This window comes from Umbelopsis ramanniana (assembly GCF_025399195.1).
Source record: "Umbelopsis ramanniana AG unplaced genomic scaffold K450scaffold_22, whole genome shotgun sequence".
Taxonomy (NCBI): domain Eukaryota; kingdom Fungi; phylum Mucoromycota; class Umbelopsidomycetes; order Umbelopsidales; family Umbelopsidaceae; genus Umbelopsis; species Umbelopsis ramanniana.
The window spans coordinates 1-16,221 of NW_026252108.1; the positions used below are offsets into that span (position 1 = coordinate 1).

Here is a 16,221-nt window from a genome sequence, read left to right on the forward strand (position 1 = left end):
TGGAAATTTGCCACACTAGTTAGCTTAAGTTTGAAAAGCTTCTTCATACTTCAACTTCTTGCCAAGTAGCAATAAGCGTAGCGTTCAACGCTTGTAACTCTTCAATGAACGAGCCGAGCCTTAGCTCGCAGCAAATATACAAACGAGAAGACATTCCGGATCTCACATTTGATTCACCATGGCAAAACTCTGTCATTAAAGACCTCAACATCGCATGCAATACTATCTCTATAGTATGCGGCATCACTGTGCTCGCCATTACAGCTGGCCTGAGAATCTACGACAAAAAGCTTGTTGACCGAGTTTCTCTTCGATTGAATGCTGCCATTAGCGCCACCGATGTAGTCAACTCCATGGGCCTTCTCATTTACACATTCTCAAATTCGGAGGGCGCATCCTGCACCTTCTCAGCATTCTTGATCATTTGGTTGTCAAACCAGTATATTTTTTTGACAACGGTAAGCTCTTCCTTTTTTTAAGATTACCATTCATTTTCAAGGGGGAAGGGGGTCCATCAATGTGTTTCAAATGATCTCATACATATCGCTTTTTGAATGGTATAGGCCATCGCTTTCAACCTACAATGGTTGTTCTTACATAAGAAGGCATTAGGCAATCTTGAGAAATGGTAAGAGGGTCGAGCAAGCATGCCTTCATGTTGCTTTAGTTATTGTCCTCATGGCCAGTATATTTATCTTCCTCATTTTTATCGCTCTTAAGGTACTTTATATGTCCCATTGGCCTCGCTCTTATCACAGCCATCATACCTCTGGCAGCTGGAAAATTGGGTTACGATGAGGCCCAAACCTACTGCTGGTATACTCGTAAGTTGCACATCATTTCATTGTTTTATGACTAGGTGACACAAAGTGATGGACAGAGGCTGACCTTTAGTTTTTTCGGCAATGTTTCATTGACAGCATCTTACACCGCTCAGACGCAAGATATTGAATGGGCCACATATATAGTTCTTCAATTAATTTGTCTAGCTTACTGCCTTGTTGTTGTCGTCATTGTGGCCGTCAAACTAAAAAACGAGCAAAAGGAACTGGATCGGCATTTGCGAATGCCATGGATGGGGAAAGAATGGGCCAATGACCGTTTTCACGACGATGAAGCACGACACCGAAAAGCTCAGCAGTCGATTAATCGAGTGGTTCGACGTATTTTATTATACCCACTCGTACCCATCATTACTCAGACCGGTTTTATTGTCTCTGAAATCTGGATGTACAGGAACTTTCGAGCAGACTTTGGCCTCAACGTTTGGTAAGTGGCGACTTATATATACGAACAAAGCCCATCATAGCTTGCTAACTATCTTTCAAAGGGGTGTTACATTGAAGGCGCTACCTGGATTTTTCAATCTGATTGCATTCAGTCTTGATCCCGCAGTGTACAATGTCGCTGTTACCATTACCAAGTATTTCTCGATCTGTTTGATTGCCATTGCTGCTTCTTCTAAGATGATGATAACTGACCATTTCCTCTATAGTGATCTCATTGACAAGTATGGCGACTTACCAAAGCATACAGCGACGGAAGGAAGCTCAGGCAACGCAACCCGACCTTTCGACCCAACAGCGACCGATATCAGCCTGTTTGAGGTTGTAGGCAATGGGAGTCAGTCGCAAACGACCCCTGTTCGACCTACTGGCGACCAAGGGAATAAATTGATGCGGTGGATTGTACGAAACTGGCTGCAACCTTCGGCCGGAAACCGTCGCAACTCACTTATACAAGTCAGCTCGTCTGACCAGAACGACATTAGCTTCGATGGTAATGTATGCGAATCAAAGCACTATCCGAATGAATGCCCTACAGGATCTCCTATTGTTGTTCCACCTTCTCCAGCAACATGTGCCGAACCAGACGTACCCAGCTGGCCACGTCCTCTGTCGCAAATCTCTCAAATTGACTACCCGGTGGCCCCTGTTTCCAGTAGTGAGAGCTCAGCCCAACGGTGTTCCAGCGTCCTATCAGATTACCAATACCCATCCAGCTCTACCCCTAACCAATCTATTTCATTTCCCACCACTTCGACTGCGTCTAATGTCGATCCCCACCCACCTCCTCGACGACGTCGACGGCAAACGAACGCTGGCCGTGAAATGTACCATGCCCTCTAGTCAATTTTTCATACCTCTCATCGTATCGCATTCATCATCTCAATCAGACAAAAACAAAAAAAAAACAAAAAACAATTGCATTCATAGTTCTAGTATTTCCCAAAGTAATTTTGTACACGTTTTTATTTCTCCACTCTGTAGTAACTCTTCTTGTTCAGTAATGCTCAGCTGTAACAACATTTTATTTAATCCCTGCTAATGTAATCCACACAACCTAAGAAAATGATCAGATCGTATCATCCTCCACTTCCATATACAAAACACTTTTTTAAGTAGATGGATACTTCTTTTGAATGCTATTATTAAAGGTATTTCAAACCCATACCTATGCTATCGGCATTTAACCATTACCGATGTCGTTGTAAGAAGAAGATGTAGGCATCAGATGATGCTACAGGAGTAGTAGCGGCAGCAACCTTGTTGTCGTTGAACAGAGTCCATTGACCGTTCTTGTTGACGTGGGCTACATAATGTCCACAATGAACTGATGTACCCTTGTGCGAAACGAACGATTTGACATCAAAGTTAGCAGGTAGCGTGGCATCTGAAAGTGATAAAAACCAAAAGTCAATATAATGCGCTTCCATCTCTTTCATAACCATACTGCATGGCTTCATACCTCCAACAACAGGTTTCGTTGCCGCACCAGCATCACCTTCGTCGTCGACAGGCTCATCAGGGTGACTGAAGAGCCAATCAACTGCACGCTCGGCATCACCATTCTAAAAAAAAATTGGATACGTCAGTACTCATGCGTTCACATTTTGCATCTTTCCAAGACGGCAGTACTTACTGTCTCTCTCAAAGCCTTCTTTGCTTGTGCTTGCGAGAAACCCATGGCAGTAAGGAGCTCTAATTGTTCAGCAGACGGCTCAGCGGTTGAAGTGTCAGCAGCGATAGGATCATCGATGCCTGTATTACAACGTCAGTACGTCAAAAGCTAATGATATGCAAGTTGCCTACAGATATGTGCGTAATTACATACCTGAATCTTCCATATGCTCAAACAACCAGTTCATAGCAGCTTCTGCACCAGAGTTACCGGTGTTCATCATTGCTCGTTTACATCTATTTTCCGGGAATCCCATTGCCAACAATTGATCCAAAGCTCCTTGATCAAAGGCTGGTTCAGCAGCTGCTGGCGCTGACTCAGGTAACAGCTCTTCATTTGCTTGCTGCCCTGTACCAAGGTATTTATCCAAGGTGAGTGGACCATCCGGTATGCTGATAGGGATACCTATTGAATTGAAAAAAAAAATAAAAAAAAAAATTAATATAATGTTTGCATTGTATATCTCCATCATACATTACGGTGATATTTTAATACCTATTTTCACAGGCACCCAATTGACAAATTTAAATCGATTTGCCTGAATGACAAGTACCTCAGGAAAGGTAGCAAACTTAACAGTCCTGTTACAGAAAGCAGCATTAGTGAAATCGTGTATACATAGTAGTACACTTTAGCCCTGTGGATACTCACTTGACGACCTCCGTTTTTTGGTCACAGCTTGGGCAGTTGTACTCTAAACTTTCTGGTGCAGTAAACATGTCCAAGCATTTGTACAAATCTACAATCTCGTACTCGGTAGTATCCTTGTCATTCACCTTCTCCTTTATGACTTTCTCAGGAACGGGTATCATAACATCGCTTGCAACGTCGCGTTGGTACCGAACTTTGTGGCATCGTGTACATTGGAGTCGTTGTTCAAGTTCAAATTGAAACAACATGGTAGGATCATTACTACTATGGTTCGACTTTTCTTGCTTCTTGATGGAGCTGGTAAGGTACTGGAAAAATTCATGGGCATCCTGCTGACGCATAGTGGAAAATTCTGGGTGGCCTTTGCCTACTAATGCCTTCAACATAGAGGGTGTGATTCCTTCTTGTGAAAGACCGTCGCTGTCTGCATCCTGCTTTTTCGGTTGAGAATACCGACCAGACCATATTCCATCAGCCATCTTGTAAAGTTGACAGTCTAGACAGACTGCAGGCTCTCGTGTGCACGTCTTAAAATGTGACTCCGATGAATCATAATACCGATCAGCAAATGTCTTTAAATCGAAAACAGACTGAAGAACCGATGCCATATAGCAGCTGAACAATGTAATGAGTTATGGGATATAATTGATGGGAGGGTACGGTGTAGTTCGCAATAGTAACGCTTTCGTACTCACCTATTGCCAAGGTTTTTTAAACCCGTGAATCCTGGACCAAAAAGTGGTGGCAATAACTTTCCATCCTCGGTTGTCATGCTAAAATCAAAATTGAGATTCTGCTCAAGTTGCTGTGTATGCGAAAGATATTCAATTAGATAATAGCTCATTCGTCATTGGTGACTATGCTTCGTACATACCAGCTCAGTCATGCTCTTTTCCGTCTTCTGCTGATTAGATACGCTGATACCCCAATTTGCCAAGTGATCGGAAAGGTTTGGATCCAAGCGCGCATCATTGCACTTGTAACAATATATATCTGTAGTGAAATTTAGAAATAGAAACATGATTTATACCCGCATTGAAAATTTCACATACCAGCAGTGCCCTCGGGCGTAATGGTACCAAGCTTGCAACAGACAGCATGACCGGTCTTTTCAAAGTGCTCTAATCCGTGATTATTGCCCCCAGAACCATCGTACTGCCGTCTACCACAACCAAGACTACCGCAGGTAAAACATAGCCACAAATTCTCGCGGAGGTCGCACTCTGAGCAATGAGCGAGTTGCTGCGACTCTAATTGCTTAGGCGCGTCTTGCTCTAGGCAGAGGGTATGTTCGCACGCCGTGACCTCCTCCTCCCACGCTTGAACCTCCGAACGCTTTGCGGAAGACTGAGCATTCACAACCGCATTGATAACTTGAGACACCTATGACCGTACAGAATTTAGTATTTAAAATTGCCAAGGACTGGTCGACCAAGGGTTCATGACCATACCGAAGGATTTGACGTATCAATCTCCGCCTCGTTGCAAGCGTAGCACTTTGCCTTGGTCACATACTCGTACTTGTCTTGGTCACTCTCAGCGGCAATGGCAAGTTTGCTGATCTTTGGTGGTGGTGGCGATCCGTCGTCTGACTGTTTTTATAAAAGAAGTCAGCCAAGCATCCTGATCAATTGACCTCTCTGATATCCGCGTCAGTTACACCTACCCTCTTTTTCGGCTGTTCTTTAGGTATTCTTCGCATATTCAAGACAATAGGGTGTTGAGTCTTTGAGTAATGAAGTCGCGCATGGCTGCGCTGGTTGTCAGTGCATCCACCATTGAAGCAGGTTAAACACACGTCGAGGCCAGTTGGGGAATCCTAAGTTATTTTATAATCAGCGTGTTGATCGGCATTTTGACCGGTGTTAGGTCGAATTTGTCAGCCTACCTGCGAATCAAAGCACAGAGTACATTCGTCCTTGTAAATGTTGGAATAAGCATTGGGTACTTGAAGCTGTGCCAAATCGATATGAGTACATGCGGCCATTTTGTAGAAAAAAAGCGTTCAAGATTTAAGCTGTTCGATTCACGTCAAAAGGCACAAAATGACGTTGCTATGCGAAGGCAAAGTCACGCCAAGGCGGGGCGGACTGGACTGAGCGTGCAAAAATGTGACCCATTAACGTCGTCACTTTTCAAAACCCCAAGGAAAATAATTACCGTCGTTTCTTTCTAGTTGGTAGTTCTCCCATTACTTCTTACCTTTCTTTCAATCCAACAATGTCTCAACAAGAAACTCCAACTCTCAAACTGCTACTCATTGGCAACTCCTCGGTCGGTAAATCGTCTCTGCTTTTGCGATTCACAGACGATACTTTCCTTCCACAAGACGAAGTATCCGCTACAATCGGTAGGTATCTGCTGACATGCTAAATAGATGGTCCACAACGACAAAATGGCCAGTCGGATTCAAGCCGCTAGTGCTTGGCTGTTGGTATGAACAGACGTCGTACTTGAGGGCAGGAGCTTGAATTTTCGACGTTTGTTCTAGATGACCTGCCAAGCTCAGCTTCAATTGACTAATTTTGATCTCTTCACCGTTTCTCCCATGGTTAGGAGTGGATTTTAAGGTCAGCATGATGGAGGTCGATGGAAAGCGGTACAAATTAACGATCTGGGTAAGTATATTGTCTATGACGTATATCTTACTTATCATGCCTTGGTTAACTGTCATTCCAATTAAAGGATACAGCGGGGCAAGAGCGCTTTCGCACTTTAACATCAAGCTATTATCGAGGAGCACAAGGTGTTATTTTGGGTAAGTGATAGGACGTTAGCGACGTGGGAAGAGTGGGAACGTGGCCAGCTGCCACAAGCCTAAGCGATGGCATGGAATGACCATGGCCGTGCCGTACCGACAAAGCTAAAATTTTGATTCATTGTATAGTATATGATGTTTCCAATCGAGATACATTTGATGCGCTTCAAAATTGGTACACGGAATTGCAAACCTATAGCTCGTCAAAGGATGTTGTGAAGATGATTGTGGGCAACAAGGTTGATAAGGTACGACCCTAAAATAACTCCGTATAATGTCAAAGATATGCGGGCATTTTCGCTCACATAGTTTTTCCCTTCCTGCGCTGCCCACGTGCTATCCAGGAATCTTCAAGGGTCGTGACATACAAGGAAGGAGCAGCCATGGCTCAAAAACTTCAAACCTTGTTTATTGAATGTAGTGCCAAAACTAAGGTTGGTGTGCAAGAAGCTTTTGAAGAATTAGTACAAAAGGTAAAATCTCGATATGCTGAGTGCTGTTCTGTTATTTCTAACTTCCCATATGGTTGCACACAAACACCTTACTCACTAATCCCCCCTTTCTCATTAGATCATTGAAACCCCAAGTTTATGGCAAAAGCAACAAGCTCCAGCATCTACCATTCGTGTATCTTCGAATGGGAATGACGAGCAAGAGTCCAGTCCGTGCGCTTGCTGATCAAGTTGTTCCACTATCTCATCGAAGAGTGGTGTTTCCAACGTGTAATATCAAATGTGGTTTTTCTCTTTCCCCTCTTATCTATCAACTGGTGGCATATTTTTTGAGGCAATTTTATATATATAACAGTCTAGTATGGTTAACTCGCACGTATCTGCTTTAGAACTTTCATAGCACACACATCTCTAGTATATTTTTTTTGGATCGTGAAGTCATTTGACTGTTTCATGCCCATGTGGCGTAAATGCCATCTTCGGTGTGCTGACATAAGGGTTCGGAGGACCGTAGACAGCAGCGAAAACAGCGAAATAAATCAATTTATTTTATTATACTCAGTTATGGGAGATGTAGCCGTTGGTGAAGTTAGTACTAACATTTACATCAAAATCTTACCATTTTGATACTAAGAATGTTTTTTATTCTGGTTCTCCCAAAAAAAAAAACCTCGAGATGCTACCATGAACTCCGCATGGCCAGTGACTTCCAGCTTGCATTTTGAGCCCCGACCTGACCAATAGGAAGATGATCTAATATCGTTTGTCCGAGCCTACGGTTGCTCGACCGAGTGAAGGGTCCTGTCCATTCTTCAGCAGCAAAGCCTATATCAGATGCATTGAGCGTCGGATAGACAAACAGGGTCACTATTGGATGGTTGATAGTGGTGAAATGCATTTATAGACCAGTTTGCCATGAAAAGCTTATCATGTTAGTTTAACCGGCGTTCAACACATACAGCTATGTCTGCTCTGCTCACTGACTGCAAGCAAACTCCGAGGGAGAAGAGACCGTTTCCCCACACTAAGCCTAGCGAAAAAAGGGCGGCTTTAGAGGTTTTTTTCGGTTCCTCTTGGTTTGGTATCTTTTTCCTCCTCTCTCTCTCTCTTCCCACTCTTCCTGTTCTTGCTTTATTCACTTTCTTTATCTTTATATCCCTTTGGTGCACAACAACAAAGAAACAACAACAAAATACTCGTCATGTCGGTTGTAGAAACGTTTCATGGATACATCGCAAATACAACAGATTCGCTGTTATTGTACGAAGCCTGCCGACGAGGTTTGCTTCCTAGAGTTAGTCGTCGGCTGCAAGAGAAAGAGCGAAACTGTCTGGTGAGATCTGGATCGGTGTTTGTGTTTGATGAGAAAGAATCGGGTAATGAAAATATCCTTGGTATCATATCATTGAATTATTTCTGGTTACGATAAATCTGACCTCATACCTATTTTATTTTGTCTCTCGCAGGAATTAAACGGTGGACAGATGGCCTTGTTTGGAGCCCATCTCGTATCTTGGGCAATTTTTTGGTATACCGCGAGCTTGATCGCAGAGCCTCACAAGGAGGCAAACGGATTATTGACCCAAAAGAACAAGAAAGAGATGAATCAAAGAACGACTCTGATGAAGCGGAGAAAGTGCGTGAAAGGGCACTGGTTGGTTCCCTTACAAACTCATACAAATTCAAAAAGAATGGCCTGATCAAAAAGTCTATGTCCATTGTGGTCGACGGCGTTCACCAAAATTTGATCAGCTATTATGACATTGAAGATGTCATGGCTGGTCGCTTGAGAACACCCTCCAATGTGCCCGAGTTAGCTATCTTAGAAATTTCTCCCGATTTCTTACACAAGCAGAATTTCCGTATTCCTTTACTGATTGAGCCCGGTGGTGAAGTTACTGGCGAACAACAACAAGATTTGCCTTCCCCACCGCCCTCTTCATCGTCTTCAACCTCGTCAGGTGAGCTAATTTTTTTATTCCGTCATACTCTTTGCTGGAAAGAAAAAAAAAATGCCGTCCCCTCCACAAAAAAATCGGCCGCATCCCTGACCACATTGTTTGCTATATTCCTATTTGAAAATAATGACTAATGCAGTACTTTTTTGTATATTATCAATTTCTATTTTGAAAAAAAAAAAGCAGAACGTCGACCGTCTACGCGAGACTCTGGTCTTCCATCCTCTCTCAACGTCGAAAATGAACAGGCGCAATTTATGACGCCGCAGCAGCACCGACATTCAATGCCATATTATTCACAACACATACCACATGACTATCAAGATATCACAGGTCAAAAGCGAAAATATTCATTGGTAGATGGCATGATGGAACGACAATCTCGCCAGGCCGAGCGCCAAATGTCATGGTCGCCTAGCATGTATCGTTCCAGAACACCTTCTATGGACCACATGTCACATAGCCTGCCAACTTCGTATGGCATACCCATGGTTCCACAAGGATCATTCGCTCGACCAACATCTCCGCACATGTCGGACTCTATTGCGGACAATTCACCGGCACTTTCCAACAACGACACTGCTCAGCTCGCTCCAATACAGCCATCGTTTCGCCCTCCGTTTGGGCAATCCATGGATAACAACTTGGACTCTGTCGCCAATCTTCCATTATCATCTGCCAACACCACGCACCCTTCCATGATTCCCACCACTAGTATGAACCCTCCGAATAACTTTTCTTATGCCTACATGCATGTTCCAGACCGCCGAATAGATGAAACCCCCCTGATGCCACCTATCGGACGATCTAGTGGTGGAGGTGGAATGAGAAATAGCTCACCACAAGAACTGTTCTCGTCACAATCATTTCATAACATCAATCAATCCACCATGCAAGTTAGAAACGACGCCTACGTGACCACCAATTCATTTATGAGCAAGCCCGCTCTTGTTGCCGGCAACTGGAGCGAGTATGACCTTCAGATGTGAAGGAAGTGAATCCATTACTGTGTTTGGCGACTCTTTCCTTTAAAGATTGGGCGAAAACATGCCACCAACGTCTCACCGACGCAACCAACCACCGCTTGTCCGCCTCCCTGTGCTTTTCCTCATTTTCCTCTATCTCTTGTTTTTTTTTTTATTTGTCTTTTTGTCCATAAACAGTTTTTGTGTCGTCTCAAAATACTCTGGCTTTTTGGATTCCTCACCATCCACGAAGCAGAGCATATTTTCTTCTTGATCTGACAAAAAAATGCTTCCTGTCGAATCTGCTTCAAATGTTGCTTATTTTCCCTTCTTTTTTTATTCTTCTTTTTTTCTCTTTACAATAATAGTCATATAATGAAGGTACAGTTTGATGAATAAAATTCTGACCAAGAAATATATATAAAACGATAGTTTAAAAAAAAATTATAAAATGAAATTTGCATATGATACGGGTTTAAAACAAAAAAAAATTACGGTGCTGCGCGTTGGACCAAGTACCGAACACCTGCTGAAAAGGCATACCCATCCCTCGGGTAGACGATCACGGGACCAGAAAAATGCCGATCATTGACAATGACGCCCTGACCCGCAGTACAAAACATATATCTGAATTCAAGCATGCAGGACACGTCTGTATCAAAGTTGCGCCATCCTCCACGGCTGGATTTGAAGCGCCAGGACATTCAAATGAACAAGATTTGCTGCATATACGCAAACAGGCGAGTGTGGGTGTGTGCAAAAACGGTTGGGTGGATTATTTAAAAATATTGGGATGATGTGGTGAACCCTGTAAGTTGAAATCGGTATGCGGCGTCTATGCAATACCAATTGAAATCTTTTCTAGTTTTCCGGGTTGGTTTTTAGTTATATCAAGAAAGTGCCTTGTTTTGGTTTCAATGCAAGAAGTGGTGGCCGATGCGTTAATGCATTCGATTGATTGGAGGAAGTACCTTCAGGGGAAATGTCAAAAGTCGATTGGCCTAATAATTTCCAAACGTATCCGTTAGCAATGAGAAATGTTCTCCAAGCACGGAAGAGAAAAATAGATATTTGAAAGAGAGAAAGGTCAAGAGGATGGGCAAAGCACCCTAGTAATAACCTTTGGCAATTGAGATCGGCTTATTAAAGAGGCGACCAGTGTACAGTGAGTCACTCATTTTTTTCGCGGTGACTCAACAAAGGAAATGCTAATTTTAATTTTCTCGAAGGTACCAATGATGTAACAAATATTGCTGCTCCCAAATGAGGTGTCCTGTTGCCATGTGTCGTCTCTACGTTGGCTGACCCCTCTCGTTTTGAACGTACAAATATGGGGTAAATCTGTCAATTTTGCTGCGGCACCTTCAACTCATTCAATTCGCGACTCCATTCAATTCACGAATGTCAATAACCAAACCTTAGTAAAGAATATAATTCAATCCAAGTGTATGGCATTATGATATAACGAATTTTTGTTGGGATTTTTGCATTAATAATGCTTGTAACCGACGCTATGAATAGCAGGTTAGTTCAGTTCAAGTCCAAAGGAGGAGTCGGAGATGATATTGCATCAACTCTGTCATTGGAGGTCACTGATGAAGTTGCATATAAGTGAGTGTTTGCTGATCCGTAATCGGTAATGAAGGATGCTCAGTGTTTACAGGTAACCCCATGCACACCGTCATTTATTACGAGTCAATTGGTTAATATGGATGGATTCGGGTTTCTCAGGTGCTTAGTCAAGCTTGCGTTGACGCCTTTCACCCAAAGTTCAATTGCAATAAATGGGTAAAGCCTCGGGATTACGCTAATGGAAGGCCGAGACCGGTCACAACTTTACTGTGCAAAGGACAGAACTGCGCATGCCTTGTTTAAGTGAATTTTGAAACAGGTGCTTGGCATCAACGAGGCGGTTTCCGGCCCCTATCGCTCCATATGTCGGCGGTCCTTTTGCTTTTCGATGACTCAAGATTAGTATACCTCATAGTCCCACAAAATTAATATTAATGCTAATGAAAATAGTGAGACAAAAACATAGATGCTGTGAAAACTCGTATTGGGAGAGTAACCTGAAAAGTTGATTTCGCCAGCAGATAACAAATCTTTGCCTCACAAAAATCCTACCCCATTCAGTAAGATTTAGTCTCACCTTTTCCAATTGAGCAGTATTCCAAGCACCCAAACAAATCCTTTCAACATTGCTCCTTCCTATGCCATAAATAAAGCTGCTTTGTCATGACTGGAAGACTCACGCGACTCTTTTTTTTTTTTGTTATATAGATTGGTATTTGTGAGGGAAACGTCAGTAATAGTGTGGCTAAAATTAGCCATTGCCAACGGGAGAGCAATGAATACAAATAATCTACCAGGAAGTAAACGAGATTTCCAAATTGGCTGTTTATGTAGGCAGTGTAGCGATCTTCCTCTCACTATTGCTGAGCCATGCAAGCAGGGCTTCGTCCTATGTCATGTATACACTTGACCAAACTAATACTGCGCTGAATGAAAAGTAGTCTTGCAATTGTTCAGCATATGCTGTTACCCAGATATGCGAACTATGTGACAAATTAATAAAGAATCGGAGAACCTTAAAGAAAGTTTGACAATGCTGAGAGCATGCACATGGGCTTGCTATGCAACTGTTGTCAACGACATTCACACATTTTGCATCCATTTGCTATCACCTCTGATGTCGACATGAAAAGCTACATCATCTTTGCGAGCATTATACATCAATTCAGTCCTATGTCTTTACTGACTTTGTCAATATGTCCAGTATATAAGGCAAAACAAATAAATGAAATGAAACAAAGAGTATCAAATGTGCCGATTTTCTCTAACATGGAAAAAAATGAGAAGACGGTGGTACATAATAAATAATTATCAAACCAGTTCATCAATATGGAGTTTAATATCAGTTATTTTGGTGGTTGACGCAAATTGAATCCCAACGACCGTCGTTAAGCTGGCGAAAGAGACGTCGTGTTAGTAAAAGTAGATGCCCATGATCGAGATATTCATTTTTTGCGCCTCCGTGTTTCGAGAGCCATAACAAATTTACATAAAATACAACCGTACACATGTGGTAATGATTCATTCAGCACAGCAGCATAAAGATGTATTACAACGCTTGCATATTGTCAGAAACTTTGTAAGTCTTTAAATAGAACTTTAAAAGTGGAAGATATTCGGTCAATAACATTATTACTTTATTACATTGTTGTGCTGTTGACGAACGGTATGATACCCTCCTGGACACAGGGATGCATCAACCACGCAAAGTTCAGCCCTTAACACTGATGTACAATGTCAAAATGCTCACAAAGCCCATATTTATCAGATATTTTGATAGAAAAAGAACCATAGAGTTGAAGAATTCTGCTCTGACCTTATTAATTTTCAAGGTTTTGAAATTCCCAGTACTGTCTGTCACTGAGAAAAAAAGCGTGGTTTTTCTGACGACATGCAACTAGCCGTCACGTTACAAGCAAACCAACTTTCAACCGCCTTTGAGCTGGCTTATGCAAGTTACATTTCTAACCTAAAGTCAATAACTAATGTCAGCTCCACCACGAATATATTCTTCATCCCCACCACGGTTCCCACCTCCACACAGTCTCCATACAAGTTCAATACCATTTTCCACTCTCAACTTTGGCAGTTCCCCACCATTACATCGTTTGCCTCCACCAAGCAGTAATAGCACAACCGCCACCACTAGCGCATCCGTCCCAACAAATGCAATGGAGCCCCTCGTTCCTCCCAAATTTCCAAAGTATCTTGATAGTAGCTCATATGCTGAGCTTGTCCAGAGGCAATACGAACTTCGGCTTGCAGCCTACTCGTCCGACAAACATCGGGAGTCTGCCGACACAACTCCTATCTTGGTCAATTCTGCGGTACGAAAGCCCAAGGTGAAGACTAGTGGCCAGCCTTTCCATTTGTCGCTTGACAATGCTGATAAATTGGAAGATTTGGATTTGAAACTTCCCACCGCCTGGAATCCAAATGATAAGGGTCACTGTGTGGAATTGTCATCAGACAACCGTCGCTTGAAATATGTTGGTAAGTAACAGTGATAAGCATTTCATATACTATTGCGTCTATCCTCTATGACTATTTCGTTACGCTACTGCGTTATCATTCGTTATCTGCCATAATCGAATGAACTTTTAGTCCAAAACGGACGGGAAAGCTTGATGGGCCACATTGCCAATTTTACGATGGACACTTTTTATTTTTTATTTTTCTCATGCGTTTTTCCGACTTTTTGTTGCTGCTCAACCTACTAAACTTGTTCAATTTGTTTTCAGGCGTTGGAAAAGACGATACCGATGCGGCTTCAGTGCGAGCTAACTTTCCCATGCGACCCCAGTGCGGCATTTTTTATTTCGAAGTCGAAATTGTATCTAAAGGAAGAGATGGTTACATTGGCATTGGATTTTGCTGGCAGTCTAATCTATTGAACCGATTACCTGGCTGGGACGACCATTCTTGGGGCTACCATGGCGATGATGGACATTCCTTCTGTAGCTCTGGTAACGGCAAACCCTATGGACCTAAGTTTGGCACAGGTGACACTATTGGCTGCGGTGTCAATTTCCAAGACATGTCTGCATTTTACACCAAGAATGGAGTGGATCTCGGGACCGCCTTCCAGGGCCTCCAGGGTGCTTCATTATACCCATGCGTCGGATTCCGAACACCTGGCGAGCAAGTTGAAGTCAACTTTGGTGAAAGGGAATTCAAGTTTGATATTGAACATTACGTCAAGGTAAGGGAAAGTGGAAACCAAGGCGCCTTTACTGGTTCAGACAGCTAACACACTAGCATGCAGGAGGCAAAAGGAAAACTACTGGCAGACATATCCAATATACCTATCACGGAATCAGCTATATCCAGAGGTGCAGGTGACAGCATTTCCACCCCTTCCAAAGCCTCATCCGCCGCACCACCGTCGACACCAGCAGGCACTGCAACACCAGCCAGCACTTCCAAACCATCCTCACCTGCACCACCCAGGCTAAATGCTATAGATGACATGGAAAGTAGCAAAATCCTTCATGAGGTTGTGCTATCCTACATGGTTCATCATGGCTTCAGTGATTCGGCAAAGACATTTGCCAAGGACATAACTGAATCTCGGAGAACCGATTCGATGGCGCTTCTGAAGGATAATAGTATGGATACTGATCCTGTCGACTTGATACGGGATGAACAAGATATACAACAAAGACAGGGTGAGAGAACTTAGCTACAAGCGGATATTTCGCTATGACTGGGAAATAAAATGGATTTGGCGTGCTCACACCACCTACCCCATCCTCCAGAAATAAGACATGCGCTAATGGCTGGCGATGTCGACAAAGCCATTAACCTTTGTGAAGAACATTACCCCAGCGTATTGGACGACAATGACATGCTCATGTTCAAGCTTGAATGTCATAAATTTATAGAACTCATGCGACAGTATGCCGAACAACAAGGATTTCACCCCAAGAAAAAGCTAACCAGCAGTTGCTCCTCCAATACCAAGAGTGCCATCGATACCTATGTTCCTACTAGGGAAGGGATGGACCTAGATGACGTTCCGGTTCAGCAACAACGAGGGTATAAGCGACGAAGAAGTATACATGAAGAAGAGGATATAGCTAGCGTCGATAGCTTGAGCAATAATGAGGAAGATGACGAGGAAGATGATGACTCGGACGAAGAAGATTCGCTAGACGGATTGTTGGGCACGGCCATGACTTATGGGCAACAACTGCAACAGAATTATGGCCGAGACGAACGCCCTGAAGTGCAAAGTACTCTGGTCGAGACGTTTTCGTTGATTGCGTATCGAGATCCTTTCCAAAGTCCTGTTGCGCATGTTCTTGACGACCAGCGACGTGACGAGTTGGTCAACCAGCTTAATTCTGCTATCCTAGTGTCACGAAATCTTCCTGGTATGCCGCGACTGGAACATATGTACAAACAAACGCAAGTGGCGATTCAAGAACTTTTGTTTGCAGGTAATGGTAAAGCTGCCATGATGGATTTATGCAAAGACGTTCTTTGACCCACTATTATAAATAAAAAACGAAATATGGAAGCTTCTGTTTTCCTTTGAGTAGGTAGTGTTGAAAATCCATAAAAAACCTTTCGGACGATGAAATTTTTGCATGGCCCTTTCCTGGCCCTATATCAAATTGAGGTCCGACGGCGTGCCACAGCCGATTATATAAAAAAAATTACCAACGTATCCATTTCGTACAAGCATGTGGAGATGTAGAGTGACAATATTATCCCACATATTCATTAAAGATAATCTCGCTGACTCATTCAATTGTCATAACATAAGTGAAGGGAGATTGCAATTCTACAAGCAGTGCCATAACGCTTTGATCTGCGATGTCGCTTCGAAGAATACAACTTCGTCCCGTTCTGCGGCTGAATCGTTTTAGCAGAAAAAAAAAACCTCGTTTTTCAAAAGA

At 42.9% G+C, this 16,221-nt stretch overlaps 5 protein-coding genes across 5 annotated transcripts; 4 read left to right on the forward strand and 1 right to left on the reverse strand.

Annotated features, from left to right (window-relative positions):
- The first annotated feature begins 8 nt into the window (after positions 1 to 8).
- On the forward strand, positions 9 to 2,303 carry K450DRAFT_237537 (uncharacterized protein). Its single transcript, XM_051588444.1, has 6 exons — positions 9 to 458; positions 564 to 628; positions 721 to 824; positions 921 to 1,269; positions 1,331 to 1,423; positions 1,496 to 2,303. The coding sequence occupies exons 1-6, from the start codon at positions 105 to 107 to the stop codon at positions 2,127 to 2,129; spliced, it is 1,599 nt and encodes a 532-aa protein (XP_051445251.1). The 5' UTR covers positions 9 to 104; the 3' UTR covers positions 2,130 to 2,303.
- On the reverse strand, positions 2,248 to 5,703 carry K450DRAFT_237540 (uncharacterized protein). Its single transcript, XM_051588445.1, has 13 exons — positions 5,501 to 5,703; positions 5,279 to 5,431; positions 5,064 to 5,204; positions 4,665 to 4,995; positions 4,487 to 4,605; positions 4,308 to 4,417; positions 3,613 to 4,227; positions 3,457 to 3,542; positions 3,115 to 3,366; positions 2,923 to 3,041; positions 2,749 to 2,851; positions 2,455 to 2,673; positions 2,248 to 2,343 (listed from the first exon to the last, which is right to left on the reverse strand). The coding sequence occupies exons 1-12, from the start codon at positions 5,597 to 5,599 to the stop codon at positions 2,477 to 2,479; spliced, it is 2,325 nt and encodes a 774-aa protein (XP_051445252.1). The 5' UTR covers positions 5,600 to 5,703; the 3' UTR covers positions 2,248 to 2,343; positions 2,455 to 2,476.
- Positions 5,704 to 5,712: 9 nt separating this feature from the next.
- Positions 5,713 to 7,162, forward strand: K450DRAFT_237549 (uncharacterized protein). The gene is made up of 6 exons (XM_051588446.1): positions 5,713 to 5,962; positions 6,169 to 6,230; positions 6,298 to 6,370; positions 6,500 to 6,618; positions 6,715 to 6,843; positions 6,941 to 7,162. Exons 1-6 carry the CDS (start codon positions 5,833 to 5,835, stop codon positions 7,046 to 7,048), a joined length of 621 nt encoding a protein of 206 aa, XP_051445253.1. The 5' UTR covers positions 5,713 to 5,832; the 3' UTR covers positions 7,049 to 7,162.
- A 574-nt stretch (positions 7,163 to 7,736) lies between these two features.
- On the forward strand, positions 7,737 to 10,046 carry K450DRAFT_237562 (uncharacterized protein). The gene is made up of 4 exons (XM_051588447.1): positions 7,737 to 8,198; positions 8,289 to 8,783; positions 8,964 to 9,128; positions 9,297 to 10,046. The coding sequence occupies exons 1-4, from the start codon at positions 8,024 to 8,026 to the stop codon at positions 9,767 to 9,769; spliced, it is 1,308 nt and encodes a 435-aa protein (XP_051445254.1). The 5' UTR covers positions 7,737 to 8,023; the 3' UTR covers positions 9,770 to 10,046.
- Positions 10,047 to 13,123: 3,077 nt separating this feature from the next.
- Positions 13,124 to 15,887, forward strand: K450DRAFT_237574 (uncharacterized protein). The gene is made up of 4 exons (XM_051588448.1): positions 13,124 to 13,810; positions 14,059 to 14,519; positions 14,583 to 14,985; positions 15,076 to 15,887. The coding sequence occupies exons 1-4, from the start codon at positions 13,303 to 13,305 to the stop codon at positions 15,804 to 15,806; spliced, it is 2,103 nt and encodes a 700-aa protein (XP_051445255.1). The 5' UTR covers positions 13,124 to 13,302; the 3' UTR covers positions 15,807 to 15,887.
- The last annotated feature ends 334 nt before the right edge of the window (positions 15,888 to 16,221 follow it).

What these genes read in the sequence shown, in the direction of transcription:
- K450DRAFT_237549 (XM_051588446.1), top strand. Translation starts at nt 5,833, where the DNA reads ATGTCTCAACAAGAAACTCCAACTCTCAAACTGCTACTCATTGGCAAC. An exon ending in CGAAGTATCCGCTACAATCG is followed by an intron (nt 5,963 to 6,168) that starts GTAGGTATCTGC and finishes TCCCATGGTTAG; the next exon opens with GAGTGGATTTTAAGGTCAGC. An exon ending in TGGGCAACAAGGTTGATAAG is followed by an intron (nt 6,619 to 6,714) that starts GTACGACCCTAA and finishes CGTGCTATCCAG; the next exon opens with GAATCTTCAAGGGTCGTGAC.
- K450DRAFT_237562 (XM_051588447.1), top strand. Translation starts at nt 8,024, where the DNA reads ATGTCGGTTGTAGAAACGTTTCATGGATACATCGCAAATACAACAGAT. An exon ending in ATCGTCTTCAACCTCGTCAG is followed by an intron (nt 8,784 to 8,963) that starts GTGAGCTAATTT and finishes AAAAAAAAAAAG; the next exon opens with CAGAACGTCGACCGTCTACG. An exon ending in CACAGGTCAAAAGCGAAAAT is followed by an intron (nt 9,129 to 9,296) that starts ATTCATTGGTAG and finishes CATTCGCTCGAC; the next exon opens with CAACATCTCCGCACATGTCG.
- K450DRAFT_237537 (XM_051588444.1), top strand. Translation starts at nt 105, where the DNA reads ATGAACGAGCCGAGCCTTAGCTCGCAGCAAATATACAAACGAGAAGAC. An exon ending in TTAGGCAATCTTGAGAAATG is followed by an intron (nt 629 to 720) that starts GTAAGAGGGTCG and finishes ATCGCTCTTAAG; the next exon opens with GTACTTTATATGTCCCATTG. An exon ending in AACCTACTGCTGGTATACTC is followed by an intron (nt 825 to 920) that starts GTAAGTTGCACA and finishes TTTCATTGACAG; the next exon opens with CATCTTACACCGCTCAGACG.
- K450DRAFT_237574 (XM_051588448.1), top strand. Translation starts at nt 13,303, where the DNA reads ATGTCAGCTCCACCACGAATATATTCTTCATCCCCACCACGGTTCCCA. An exon ending in ATATTGAACATTACGTCAAG is followed by an intron (nt 14,520 to 14,582) that starts GTAAGGGAAAGT and finishes ACTAGCATGCAG; the next exon opens with GAGGCAAAAGGAAAACTACT. An exon ending in AGATATACAACAAAGACAGG is followed by an intron (nt 14,986 to 15,075) that starts GTGAGAGAACTT and finishes CCCATCCTCCAG; the next exon opens with AAATAAGACATGCGCTAATG.
- K450DRAFT_237540 (XM_051588445.1), bottom strand. Translation starts at nt 5,599, where the DNA reads ATGGCCGCATGTACTCATATCGATTTGGCACAGCTTCAAGTACCCAAT. An exon ending in AAGAACAGCCGAAAAAGAGG is followed by an intron (nt 5,205 to 5,278) that starts GTAGGTGTAACT and finishes TTATAAAAACAG; the next exon opens with TCAGACGACGGATCGCCACC. An exon ending in TTAAAAAACCTTGGCAATAG is followed by an intron (nt 4,228 to 4,307) that starts GTGAGTACGAAA and finishes TACATTGTTCAG; the next exon opens with CTGCTATATGGCATCGGTTC.